We start from the raw sequence: 14,727 nt of genomic DNA on the forward strand, positions 1-14,727 counted from the left end.
ATTCCATTCAAGTTCCTATTAATACTTACATTCCCAATTTTTGCTCAGGTCTTCAGAAGCGTCTTACTAACCAAATCTAAAATAATTCCAAAACATGCTGTACAAACATTCTACTCTTTGTGACAAACGACTTGACGACCAATTGTTCAGAAATGAAAATCGACACAGTTCTTGCTAAATAAAAAAAAAGTTTTACGGCGGAGTCAGGCTCAAAAAATATACCGCAAGATCACACCCCCATTCATAGTCAGAAACCAGCAAACCATCTAGTTTGCTAAAAAAAAAACACTGCGTGACATCAATGACGTTACCTTTTTCATTTACTAAAATAAATTTAACTTGTCAAAGTAAGTGCAATTTCACAATGGTGAATATCAGTACAGTATGGGGCCCAGTTCTCGGCCACTTTGTGTTTAACGCGTTTTTTCACACTCCAGTTGAATCAAAAGAAAAAGGTATTTCCTTCAAACGATAGACTGATTCATTGCTTTAAGTATTTGAGTTTGATCGTTCAATTCGATATAGAAAGCTCACACGTCGAGTTTACGCGGAGGTAGGTGAATTTGCATTCCCAAAAAAGTTGTTTGTTTACGGCTCCAAATTCAGGATGTAGTTAAATTCGTATTTTATCCAAAAGCCCCCACCATACGAGCTAATTTTTGGCATGTGAAACGTAGAATAATTCAGCTTTCTCTTTAGTTAACTTTTCGTTGAACCGTTGTATTTTTTGTCTTAATTTACTTCGAAATTTTTTCTTGCGACGTTTGCGTATTTGCCAGTTCTCGGCCACCCTGCTCGCTATCACAGCTTAGCGCTTGGTTTTTAATATAATTTCATCTGCTGCTGCCAGAATGAAAGAAATAAATTTTTAAAAATAAAGTTCAATCTTATCTCTAAGTTTTGAGCTGACTCTTGTCTTTCTATTATTTCTACAACACCTAAATCTTTCAAGACCTTTTCACTGCAAAATAAACCATCTAAATGCACGGGTCACACAATGCGGTTTTGCCAGAACCTGCACATAGGCAACTAGGCGCGTTAAAATCCTTCTTTTCTAAAGTAAAACAAAGCATCATAAAAATAATTTGGGATCGATATAGTATAAATAGGTTTACAGAGTGATTTTATGACTGTGAAAATTAATTGAGCATTTTTTACAGATAATTACGGACAAGCTTTTTAGTGGCCGAGAACTGGGCCAAGGTTGCCGAGAACTGGCCCACAAATGGAGCTTTTATTTTTATTATTGCTCGGGCAAATTAATTTTTGACCGGTCGATAGCTTTACACCAAAAAGCTGAATAATGTAGCTAGCTCTGGAGAAATTTCAAGTTCCTGCAGTTCTTCTGAGGTAAGAAATACAAGTCAAAAGTGGCCGAGAACTGGGCCAAGGTGGCCGAGAACTGGCCCACAAATGGAGCTTTTATTTTTATTATTGCTCGGGCAAATTAATTTTTGACCGGTCGATAGCTTTACAACAAAAAGCTGAATAATGTAGCTAGCTCTGGGAGAAATTTCAAGTTCCTGCGGTTCTTCTGAGGTAAGAAATACAAGTTTACGTCAAAAGTGGCCGAGAACTGGGCCAAGGTGGCCGAGAACTGGGCCCACAAATGGAGCTTTTATTTTTATTATTGCTCGGGCAAATTAATTTTTGACCGGTCTATAGCTTTACACCAAAAAGCTGAATAATGTAGCTAGCTCTGGGAGAAATTTTAAGTTCCTGCGATTCTTCTGAGGTAAGAAATACAAGTTTACGTCAAAAGTGGCCGAGAACTGGGCCCCATACTGTACTTTGCCCCGTAAGCTTTTTTCTCTGTCCTTCCGCCGAAGCAAAAAAACACAACCTGATTACACATTAACCCAAAAGTCGACCAAGTGTGCCTGCAACGATTTCCTGTCAAAACTAAAATGAAAACCATTGCGGTATGCGTCACCCGTAGCGGTTTTGTAGCAACCCCGAGCTATCCCCGTCTTTTTGGCCGCGCCAGGAGACTACGCTCTAGGACGACCAAAGGGTAAACCTTAAATCGGCCACGCCCGATTAAAAAGAACTGAATAAAGAAATCTTTTTTAATCACTTTTACCCGTCGAAGACTCGAAGACTGTAGAACACACAGTCGAGAGCTCGTATAGTTTATTAAAAGTGTTTTAGCCAGAGAGCGTTTAAAAATTTAATGAATAGAAAAAAATTGTGCGGGCCGCATGTATGTGTACTTTTTTGTCAGTTGTTTTGAAAGTCAAATTAATTTCGCCAAAAGGCGATGCTCGCCGGAATAGGCGTCTAATGCATTTTTCACTTTGATGGGATTTTTTTATTTTTTTTGGAGTGGTTAGGGATAATCGCGAGGTGTGGATAATAGAGCGGATGTCATTAAAACCAAATAAGCTCATTACCTATGTTAAATAGTTTACGTAAACTATTTAACAAAGGCTAAAACCGCAAAAATGAGGCTTGTTTTGACGATCTGCGGATTGAAGGTACCGCATTATCAAGGAATGCCCGTTCGACATTTGCAGGAATTCCGCGTCTTACATTTTTGGTCTCGCGCAGCATTTTCAAAGAATTTTAGAATATGTCAAGGACGGCTTGTCTTTGGTTTTAAGTCTATCCAATTATGTCTGAAAACATTTGCATGAATGTGAAAGTCTCGATTGCCACTTGTCTTGTTTTTCAAGTGATTTTAAAACCACTTCACAGCTGAACAAAAGCGTATGATCGATTGGCTTTTAGTCTGGGTTTTGGTTTTGGTGACAAGTCAAACCTTAAGAATTGCACTGAAATATAGCGAGGACGATAAGAGAGCGCTTTACACCGTGATGGGAAGAAGTCTAATGGACTTGGCAATAGTTTGGCATCTTGTTCTTTCATTTCCAACGTTCATCACAGCTTCGTTTAAAGTCAGTCCCGTGATACTTGTTTCTCTTGATGGGCTTGGATGGCAAGTGATAGAAAATCAACTCGCTAACACGCCAAACCTCGACTACATCGCTCGAACTGGCGTTAAATCCAAGTGTATTCGCACAGTGACTCCGAGCTTGACGTGGCCGAATCACCATACATACATGACGGGTCTTTACCCGGAGAGCCACGGGATCGTGTCCAATGTGTTCTTCGACCCGCTTTACGATGAGTGGTTTATTTATGAAGGCGACTGTTCAAGTTTCGACCCGAAGTTCTACAACGATTCCGAACCGATCTGGTTAACCCTCCAAAGGCAGGGAGGGACCAGTGGGGTTTATTTTTGGCCAGGTTCGGGCGGTTACGAAGAACAGCCGACGTTTTTCGCTAAACCGATCTGCAACGTGAACTGTCAGTCGAGGGACATAGACTTATCAGTGGCAATGAACGCCTCTCATTCACGTCGCTGTATTTTTAATTATTCAGAGCCGTGGCATTCTAGGATTGATCAAATTGTACAATGGCTTACGTCTGAGGAGCCACCTCGGTTTGTAGCTATCTACTTCGAGGAGCCAGATCTGCAAGGGCACAGTTATGGCGTTCATTCCCGTGAATATTTAAACGATATTGAGCGAGTCGATAGCAAAGCTGTAGGATACCTTTTGGATCGTTTACGGCATTCAAACCTACTTGATGAGGTCAACTTAATGTTTGTCACAGATCACGGTATTTCGAATGTGTCTGATGCGAGACAGATCTATCTCGATGATTACGTTGATCCTTCATTGTACTTCCTTACTCAAGCCGGAACCTCGGCGCACGTCTGGCCTTTGGAGGGCAAATTCCAAGAGGTTCACGAAGCCTTAACGCGCATCAAACACCCGCGCATCAAAGTACACAAAAAAGAGGACATCCCTGATATATTACACTGGAAAAATAACAGACGTATCCCACCGATATTTGTCGAGCCGGACCTAGGCTGGCAGGTGATCCAGTCTGTACCGGAGTCTCCACCAAGCGGCGTACCCCAGGTTTACGGAGCACACGGCTGGCCGAGCGTGCATCGTGAAATGTGGTCAATATTTTTCGCGCGAGGGCCTGCATTTCTCCAAGGTGTTGAAATGGGCGAGTTTGAGACTGTTGACCTTTACCCACTAATGTGTCATTTGCTTGGTATAAATCCACGCCCCAATAACGGTTCTTTGATCAGCGTGAAGGAAATGCTGAAAGAAACGCACAATAGTGAAGGTAGATTTTTGACTCCGTGTTGTAACTTGGGCTTCCTTTCAATCGTACTGCTGATCATCATAGCTCCCTGAATTTAGTGCTACATCAAGGACACCAACTATTTGATTGCGATATTTCAGGCTTGCCACTTGTTAACGTGATAATATATGCTGTTTAATAAATACACCTTATTCGATGGTTTAACATATAATACGCGCGGATATTTTGCGAGTTCCGTAAGTATGTCCGTCCGTATTTCTTCCCTGTTCTACAGTGGCATATTTTGCGCGTTCTTTTGACCTTATATGGCAAAATGGCGTAATAGTTGAATAATAATTTGCAATATAAAAAAGGGAAGCTTTGAACCAGAGCTTATCCTGGTTTCGATAGCATTAAGCGGCTAGAAGTATGGCTACTCCCCCCTCGATGGGATGCTAGTCCAGCAGTAAATTCGCCGGTACCCATTTATACACCTGGATGAAGAGAGGCACTGTGAGAGTAAAGAGTCTTGCCCAAGAACACAACACAGCGTCTCCGGCCAGGCCTCGAACCCGGACTGCTGGATCCGGAATCCGGCGCACTAACCATTAGGCCACCGCGCCTCCCATATAAGCTGCAATATACAGTCTGTATTTTAGCGCACTCATCGGTTTGGGCGGCACACATCGAAATTTCTAGACACAAGCGAGAGAAAAAAGAAATTGTTTTGCAGTTAAGTTCAGTGATACAGCTGTAAGGAGAAGTAAGAGGTTTTTCACTCTTAACGAAGCTCTGAAGGTAACGACTCTTGTTTATTCACATTAAGCAGCTTTTTTACCGTCACAGTTTTCGGGTGGCTAAAACTTTTACCACAAGCGAAAGAATCCGGAAAAAATAAAAATGTCAGGATGAAAAGGATACTCTTGTTGGAAAGAATTCATATCACATCAAAACTGAGAGTAATATATGGCCTTTGGAATAAGAGTCATCTAAAACAAATATCACATCATTTATACAGCTTGTTGTATTCTGTTATTTCCATTGTTTCTCATAACATGTCAAGTTGCGTTAGAGGTCGCTACTTTCAAAGGGTCGTTGCTATCGGAGGGACATTGTCATGGCAACACACGAAGGTTACAAACCTGGTTTTCAGATCTCACTTCCGCTTGGCCGTGGGAGATCTAGGTTCGAGATTAGAAGGCTTCATCTGTGAACTTTCGTAAAGGGACACCCATTCTCGTCCCCAGAGCCGCTTGTCCCTGTTAGCCGGCTGAGCCTGGGGCGCGAGGAGCAAGTGGCTCTGGGAACACAGATTTGATTGGTTAGATTTTTAACAAATAGAATTTAAATTCGGCAAATCAAGTCAACCGTTCCCTTTCTTATAAGGGATTTTACTACCGTTGATTTGATTGGCTAGATTTGAATTCTCTTTGTTAACAATCTAGCCAATCAAATCATCTCTGGAGACGATAATGAAAGGGACCCATAATGCATGAGGCTTAATCGAGGATAACCCGGCCTGCCCCATGCATAGGATTGTTTTTGTGGACAATATAACAGGCACACTATCGGAATGTGATAGCGAAACATATGGAAAAAATCACTCAGAACGCAATTACGCACCGACATGAGAGCAAATACACTTGTCGTAGTGTCCCTGAACATTGCTAAAAGTCTAAATCAGATTTTGGGAAATTTACTGTTTTAGGATTTTACTTTTTAGTCTGCTTTGAACTACACTGGGTTTCCGGTCGTGAATTGACATGAACTATGACCGAATGGTCTCGCTGAGTCATGAATTATTCAGTTATTTTAATCCCGAATTCCTTGAAAATGAAGCGATCGTCGATGTAAAATGCTTTCTGATAGTTCATTTGCGCGCGGGGGGGGGGGGGGGGTAGACCATGCATGGATTTAGAAAGCTTCAGTCCATCTCTCGCTCTGGCGCTTTAAAAATTTGTTTTCATTTGATGTTATTTCATGTTGTAAACAAGTTAATTAAATTGGTAGAATTCATGATTTGAACAAAATGCCGTAAATGCAATCTTTTTGGTTCGTAAAGAGATTTATTGGAGTAATTCACGTTGAACATGAGCTATAATTAGTCGATTCATTCAAAGCTCCTTGCAAAAATATATATGTCTTTAGAACTAGAGCTGTGTCAAAGGATCTTTAGACACCTTTTATTAAATCAAGGAGGAGAGGGGGGGGGGGGGGAGGGGGGGGGGAAAATGTGTGATATCATTTTTGACCAATCAGCTCGTAGAGTTTGCCATGTTTCAATGCTTGATGAGCCAAAGTTTATCGATATTAAGTTGAAACATCTTCTGATCTTCCTCGGCAATCTTCGGTAATCTTCGGAATCTTCAGAATTTTCGGAAAAGTTCGGAAAATGTTCTGTATCATTCGTACGACCTTCGGACAACATTAGGAAAATCTTCGGAATTCTTTGGAACTGGTCGGAAGTCTTCGAAAAATCGTCAAAAAGATCGTAATTCCGCAAAGTAGATTTATATAATAAACAGAATAATACATGGTTGTTTGGATATATGAAATTTATCTTCTCGTGTTCAAAACCGATATCTCGCTCGTTCACTGTGCTCACTCGTGAGCTATCGATCTGAACAGTCGAAGATAAATTTCATACCTCCGCGGAACCATATATTATCCCTTTCCTCTATTTCTCCCACATCATGACGACTGTTTTACGGTCATGAACCCCACGGGCCATTTTGAGAACCTGGCATAAAAGTATTGCTACCACTATAACTTGAAAAAATGTACAGTTTTGATGAAAGTTGATCATTCTTTGACTCTCATTGCCAAACGCAATTTTCCACATGTAGCTGCCGATTTTCGTTTGATATCTTTGTGGCCTCGCAAGTGTAGGAATAGACTCAATTGTTATTTACGAGATACGTTTTGGCAAAGAACTCAAACTAAAACAAAACGAGTAAATTGAAATAACTTAGCCATGTTTAGCTGCTATGTCCATTGTCTTTGATTATTTATTAAATTCGTTTCGAGACGTTTCGCCTTTTTTTTTTTTCGCTAAATATCCCTTAACGCTGTGCGTATTTTTTCTTCTAAATTTAAAAAAAGTAGACCGCTAATAAAAAGATTTTCAAGATAAATTTGTTTTCCAGAATTTGATCAAGAAGTGTTTGGGTTACTGATGTTTTTATCTGTTTTGCGAAAGTAATCAAGTTTTTTCGTTTTCTGATTAACAGCGATTCAGAGTATACTGAACTTCAAGCACCATTGGCTTGTGTTTTTATAAGGAGCAAACATTTTGACGTACTTCAACACTCTATCTAGCCATTATCCAATCTAATTTTCTGATATTGTGAAATGTACATTTGCGAAGGATGATTTTTTTCGAGTAATTTGGAAAGTGATGAGGTTTTCAACCTGTTGTTATGCAACCAAGCCACTAAGTGTTTTGTAATTCGGAATAGAAATATTAAGGCACACCTCGTTTCCATATCACTTATCCCTATGGCAACCTTTGTTTCCAAAATGTAGCGACAAAGTAGGAGACCGCCTTTCACTGATTGGTCAAATTGCTGTGCATTTGAAGGGTTTCTTTTATAGTGACGTTCGTTTCAAAACACTGTTAATGTTTATTGCGTGACGTTATTAGTTGCTGTGGGGCAAAATACGTTTGGGTTTGGTTAAGAACGTTTCTCTTTGGTTGTAATTATGTTTTGCTCTGGTTGTTAGGTAAACACTAACGTTTGTTGCTGGGCGACATAAGATTGGATAGTGATATGAATCTGAAAATGTTTTCTTTTTCCAAAGATTTTCAAAATTCTTATAGCGATTTCATCTAGCTTGCTTTCATGCAGTTTTCTTTTTTTTTTTTTCAAAAGAAGAATACAGAGAAACGATTTGATGTTCTGTCGCCAACGCGACTAGAAAAAACAAATGGACTATGTTATTAAAAGTTTTTTGTTTCCATGGCATCATTTACCTTGACAACCATCTGTGTTTCCAAACTGTGGAGTCAAAGAAGAAAGTCGCTTTTCACTGATTGGTTAAATTTGCTCTTGGTGCATTGCAAGTGTTTCGTTTCAGAGGCGTTCACAGGAAAACACTGAAATATTTATTGTGTGACAGTATAAGTTGCCATGACAGAATTATATTTGTTTGGTCGGTTAAATTTCCGTTGCGATGATAAACCGCCATAAATTCGCTCGCTGCTGCTCGCTTCCGGCATACAGTTGTGCTTTTTCTTAGTGAGTGTCTTGAAGTGTGTCATTGGTTGAAGAAATGACTTGTCTAACAGTTGTGAAATCGGAAGGCAAATCTGATTGCTCATTCCTTCGCAACGAGGACTTTTGCTTTGGAAATGGTGGTAAGTCACCCTTTTTTTTTTTTTTTTTTTTTGCATATAAACTCCTTCAGGGAGCCACGTATTTTGAATTTGAATGTAGCATTACGCGGAGGCCACGAATTAACTGTGATTTATAATCGAATTTATATTGTTTCTAAAAGCAATTTTCGTTTTCCTATGTACGAGAATTCCGAGCTGTTACAAGATTATTTTAAACTTGAGAATTTTGTAACAAAAAAATTTATTTTGATTTAACGAATGAAATTTACTTAAGACTAGCCTTGCCAAAAAACAATTTTCGAGTCAATTTTAAGCAGCTAGTTCTTTTTATTTTAGGACAGCAAATCATCTGTTCATTCCACTAATCACCATATTTTTACAATCTTTGCAGTTATACTTCCTAAGCTGCCAAAAGCAACTAAGCTTTTCGAGTTTATTCTCGACATTTTGTCGACGCCGCGTTACTCTTCGCTCATTTCGTGGGAGGGGACGGACGGAGAGTTCGCCATCAAACGACCCGACCAAGTGGCTTGTCTGTGGGGAGAGAGGAATGGCCGAACAAACATGACATACCAGAAGTTCAGCCGAGCTTTACGTTACTACTACCATAAGAAAGTTTTGACCAAAGTTCGCGGAAGGAATTGCGTGTACAAGTTCGACTTCCGGGAGCTTGAGATACAGTACGGATATCACAATAACATACCATCTCCCACCACAACAGAGTCCAATGCCGATAATGGTCACCGTGAGATTCCCGCCACATGTGATCACTTTCAGAATCCACTGAGCAAGGAGTTCTATTTTCCCGCCTCAAGGCATTTCACTGACAATGGAAGGTACGAGATTCCCGCCATGTGTGGCCACTTTCAGCATCCAAGCACTGCAAACGCAGCACGCGCGGGACAGTTGTATTCCGTCCGTACACCTGTGATGGTCCGCGTGGTACCGCATTCACCCTCCTATCCAAATCCACATTATTTTTCCTACAATTGAACAGTGATAAAACATAACTAGAGGTTTTCTGTGATTTGTGCAATACCGTAAAATTCCGGTTATAAGCTCCCCCCGCTTATAAGCCCCCCCCCCCCCCGATTATGGGCCCATCTACTTGGAAACAAAAAATACAACCGATTATAAGCCCCCCCGGATATAAGCCCCCCTCTGCCGGGTGAGAATTAGCGTTTGGGGTAAAGGCGGTTTTTTTATTTTTTTCCTCAGTACTGAACAGGGCTAAATGTTGCTTTAATGTGCGTTTTTTACTTATAAACTTATTTTCATCAACAGTCCCGTAGCTCGTTTTGAAACGAATTTTTTATTGCCGCTTATAAGCCCTCCCGGATATAAGCCACTCCGCTTATAAGCCCACACAAAACCCAGGGCTTATAACCGGAATTTTATGGTATATAAACTTACTGGCAAGCAAAACTTTTGTGTCATTTTGATACAGACGAGTATGATAATGAACTGTTTTCACAGGGTTTAAGTCCCTTAGTGACCACTTTCCAATTTCCTGAATTTTCTCTTGTAGCCAAGTGAGAAATTTTGAAAGACGCGCAAAAACATGAGGCTTGATTTCTAGCCACTGACCGCTGTTCGGGAAATGAGCCCGCGCTCCTCCCCTGAACGAATTCGGGAAGGAACGAAGATTGATGGAAATGGAGCCTTCTTTTAAAAAGGAAGGAAATACGAAGTTTGTATAGAAACCCTACGACAAACAATTTCCGTACAAAATTCATTTTGTCTTTGGCGCCCCGCAAACGAGGAAGCGTTAATGGCAAACATTCTTTTGGAAACATCGTTTCCTAAATGTTACCCCGTTTTTGTGCACACGCAACATTTGTTGTGAAAGCAAATTTTATTTCCGACAAACAAAATGTGTTTCTGATTTTTTTCATTATGACACTTGGCTTTCGTAGCAGATGTTTTACCGTTTGCTTGCCAAGGAGAAAATTTTGTTTCCTCGTTTAATAACAGTATTATGTGCGTAGTTTTTGTATCTTAATTGTCCGCAACCTTTATGTGAATTGTAATTTTTATCAGTTACCTCAATATTAAAATTCATGCTATATCATTAGGGTACTGTGTAGTGTATTATGTACCTGTACACTAATGTATCATCTTTTTTAACCTTATACACTTCCTAGACGAATTACTTTGTGTAATCAAAAAATTATCTATGTAATAAACAATTTTGAAAATTAAAGAAAAATTACAGAATTCCACAAGGAGATGCACACTTTTATTGACCTGTGTTCAAGTAAGTATTGATCTTCGACGATTATGAGCCATCGCCTGCTAATTCTGTGCCTCCCGCACGGTTGCACCACAATCGTTTTGAGAAAAAAGGGGTGACTGAGGGGTGGACCGTTAGAAAACAGGGATGGGAGGGAGAGAGGGAGGGTGACATGGGCAATAATAACGAATTTCGAGGCCATAATGCTCAGAATAGCACGTGTTTGCCGCCGATTGATTCTGTGGCTATCATGATAAGTTATGCTACTATTAGAAAAACTGTTGTTATTATTGATTCCTTTATACAATAGACCTTTTTAGCTTGATACGTCATACATTGAGCGCCTCATTGCCCCCAAAGGCATTTAAACAGGAAGCCCCGTGTATAAGTAAACGTCATTGTATCATATCTTCAATAGTTTATTTTCACAGGAAAGGTTTATTTCCCTTTTCAAATACCTGTTTTTCTTCGTTCAGTACACTGCGTTGTTAAATTATTTTACTCTAACATTACAATTATGGAAATGGAAGCTATATCGATGCCATCTTTGGGGAGGGGGATTAGAATATCAGAAAAAAGGAAGCAAGCTAGATTCATACCAGATAGCTTCGTGTATATTGAGGGTGAATGGGGTTAACTGTTAGCGTAGGACTTTTCGCTACGTGCGTTAATACAAAATATTTGAGCGTTAATGTGATTTTTAAGCGAAGGAGAAAGCCGACCAAAAAAGTAGAAAGAAAAAAGATGAATTTTTGAGAATAACAAGATATTGTGAAATAAAAAAGAAAGAAATATTTCTTTCAAGCTTGTAACCCCTTTGACGTACGTAATCCTAACACACCTTGGGGACCTATTTCGTATTGAATTCATGCGAGGCAGACAGGATGGATCACCTGAGGAGGCCCTGTCTAAGGGGAGCCTCAAAAGATGTGTCCCAGATGCACAATAAAATTGCAGATTGGCTCAGAAAGAATCACCAATGAACCAGAGGGCACAGTAGCCAGCAAGACCATGAAATCTTGTGAGCTTATGTTAAACAGCATTAGACGTCTTCTAAAACTATAAGAATTCATGAGTCCAGATGCTGCAAACGCGATCAACCTACTGTCTCTGTTGACTTTGGTGGTAAAGAACCTTCACGCAACTACGAAGATGAAACACCCAGCACCAAGTTTAGCTAAGTTTGTAGACTACTACCGAGAGTTTGAAAGGGAAGAGAATTATCAAGCGACTAACAAACGAATTGAATACTTCACCCACCGGAATCCTACTATCCAGTTCCAGAACTCGCAATGGATCTGTCTGCTATTGAGAAATTAACTCCTATCCCAGTAGTGCCCATAGACAAGGTGAACATTGCAAAGATGAGGGAATGGGCGAGTGAACATGGAAGTGTGTTCGACAGCTTACTGTTAGGCAGCAATCAAAAAATTTTCAGCTGGCACATTGCCCATGTCAGCATACGGGTAAACCTACCACAAGATCCTCTTGAAAGCAATGTGGAAGAAGTCATTAATTTATTAATAAAGGAGAGGAAGAGGAAGTTATCGAAGAGTATTACTCTGACTCTGATTCCAGTTTATCTTTGTCTCACTTTCTGAGGATGATGATGAGGAGAGTGATCTCTGTCCTTCCATCTTGAAACTCGAAATAGAAGAAAATTAGGGTAGTGGTTAGGCTGGGTTTTTAAAAAAATAATGTTCTTCAAGCTGATTTGATGTACTGTTCAAGAACATTGCAAGCTGGAAAAAGTGCGACAGCACTTGGGAACCACTATAAGACTCTGCAGGACTCAAAATCATGTCAACTAACTGACTAAACGATTTTTTTGCTGTCTATAAGTAGCGTTTTTCTAGCTGTTTACTGACTAAGGAGCATTTTTTTAGCTGCTTACTGACTATAGCTACACCCCATTGACACCCTCGGATACTTGAACTTGTCCAGCAGGGTCATGGGCTGAAAGTTTTTAGTTCAGAATAACCGATCTACCGAGTGATGTAACAGGCATCTTCTCAAGTGAAAGGCATTTTACAGGGCTGATGAAAGGGCGTATTAAAGCGATCATGTACAATTAATAAAAGGTTTCCACTTGTCCATATAGCTACTGGGAAGATATTAACAATTGCCACTAATATATGTCTTTTCCACTGTCTTCGCCAAATAGCCATTACAGCCATATTCTGATAACGAGTCTCGATCGCCAGAGATATGCTAGTGAAAAACCACTCAATCACCAGAGGAACTGAAGTGTAAATGGCAAACGATTGCAGCAACTTTAAAAGCGACTCATTCTCTAAGAAAATCCATTGATACAAGTACAAGAAGCCGTTAACAGACACTACAGCGACTGATTCGAACAACATGCTCATGATAGCGATATCAGCAGTTAGTCTCTCACGGCGAGGAGTACGAAAACTTCCCCAAGGAGTTGATGCTCGTTTACAAATCTGGTGACAGATGTGATCAATAACAACCACGGTGCTACGTTCTATGACTTCGGCGAAGCCGTGAATTATTCCAAGAAGAGCGATGGATTCCTAACTATTAAGATCTGCTTGCAATACTCGAAACATGATAGCCAATGAAAAATACAACGGTGCTAATAACACATAGGAATATCCCGGATGTGTAATGTTCCATAACCGCTGAACACAAATTCGTGAGACTGCTTTGACGGCCACACACATGAGAGGAGAGAAGAGGGCGATTACAAGTTTACCTTCTGTGTCCTGTTTGACATAAGCTGTGTAAATAAAATACCGGATGGCAAATGCTGCGATAATAGCACAAGCAGTCGGCATTGCCATTTTACAAATAACACTTGCAACGCATGCTCTTGACCGTATACAGAAGTGCTTTGCAATGAGGTACAGTGGGAAACAGACGCTAACAATAACCAAAATATAAACTGGAATATTATATAAAACAGGCAGCATAGAGAAAGGTTTTCCCACAGCTTGTAGAAGTCCACGATAAAGTGAATCCAAACAGTATATAACGAAACAAACCAGAATCAGTTTTGTTTTCACTCCTTTTAGCTGATATGGTCGAAATAGAAGAAATATACTCAAAATTGAGTATATGTAATAGAAGGCGCAACTAATTATATCGGCAACTGTTCTCGCCCATTGCACGCGTACCGCCATTTTGTCTTTTTGGTATTGACAGTTCATCACCGTTTTGTAGTTTAGGTAAGACAGCATTATGAATATTGTACCTATGATGGTGGCAGTCAGAAGTGAAATCAAAGCTCCAATGTACATCGATTTAAAAGCTGTCTGTAGAGCGGATGGTCTAAGCCTCTTCCAAGCCATTGCCTTGTCTTCATCTCGCTGAATTTCCTGCATTTCTTTGTTCTCCTCTGGTGAACACGCATCTATAACTCTTACATCAAGACTGCTACTCACTAGATAGTTTGTGCTGGTGGCTTCCCTTTCGCTGTATTCTTGATAAATAAGCTCATCGACTGGCTGATAATACCATTCTCGACCCGTGTTTTGGAAAGGATCGTAGCCAAAAGACTCCGCCGTGTATTCAGGTTCTTCTGGGTTGTAATGCTCCGCCACACTTCGTGTAAATCTGAAGACGATGTCACCAAACATCTCTATCAGCGTACTACCACCCATCTGCACTCCACTGATGTATGAAACAGTAATCCAAAATTGTATCGATTACTATATTTTAACAATATATTTCTCTGGCCGTTAGCCGAACGAGTGAAACGAAACTGAAATAGCCGAACGAGTGAAACGAAACTGAAATCGCTGATAAAACAAATGAGACTCTTCCGGGTTAACCACGAGCCCGAATCAACCTCGAGTCACGAGTCAACCTCGGTTTCCATTCCTGAAATTTCGATTGATTTAATAATAGATTTCATTGCGCAATTTATAATAAGTCTGTCGAGCTGTTTTGTTCAGCATGATCTTAGTGGTACCGATATTTGTAAAACAGTTTGTGTATTTGCTCACTTTTTAGATTATCAAACTTTTACACGTTTCCATAAGCTATAAGCTTTGACATTCATCGTGTTTAAGAAACGGTTTTCTCATAT

General features: G+C 40.1%; 2 protein-coding genes across 2 annotated transcripts; one reads left to right on the forward strand and one right to left on the reverse strand.

Annotated features, from left to right (window-relative positions):
- Window positions 1-2,805: 2,805 nt before the first annotated feature.
- Window positions 2,806-4,718, forward strand: LOC144662844 (ectonucleotide pyrophosphatase/phosphodiesterase family member 5-like). Its single transcript, XM_078523800.1, has one exon. The coding sequence runs from the start codon at window positions 2,817-2,819 to the stop codon at window positions 4,215-4,217; it is 1,401 nt and encodes a 466-aa protein (XP_078379926.1). The 5' UTR covers window positions 2,806-2,816; the 3' UTR covers window positions 4,218-4,718.
- A 7,894-nt stretch (window positions 4,719-12,612) lies between these two features.
- LOC144662963 (uncharacterized) lies at window positions 12,613-14,407 on the reverse strand. Its single transcript, XM_078523893.1, has one exon. The coding sequence runs from the start codon at window positions 14,297-14,299 to the stop codon at window positions 13,211-13,213; it is 1,089 nt and encodes a 362-aa protein (XP_078380019.1). The 5' UTR covers window positions 14,300-14,407; the 3' UTR covers window positions 12,613-13,210.
- Between the last annotated feature and the right edge of the window lie 320 nt (window positions 14,408-14,727).

Source organism: Oculina patagonica, chromosome 1 (genome assembly GCF_052425735.1).
Source record: "Oculina patagonica isolate OP01 chromosome 1, crgOcupat, whole genome shotgun sequence".
In the NCBI taxonomy this organism is placed as follows: domain Eukaryota; kingdom Metazoa; phylum Cnidaria; class Anthozoa; order Scleractinia; family Oculinidae; genus Oculina; species Oculina patagonica.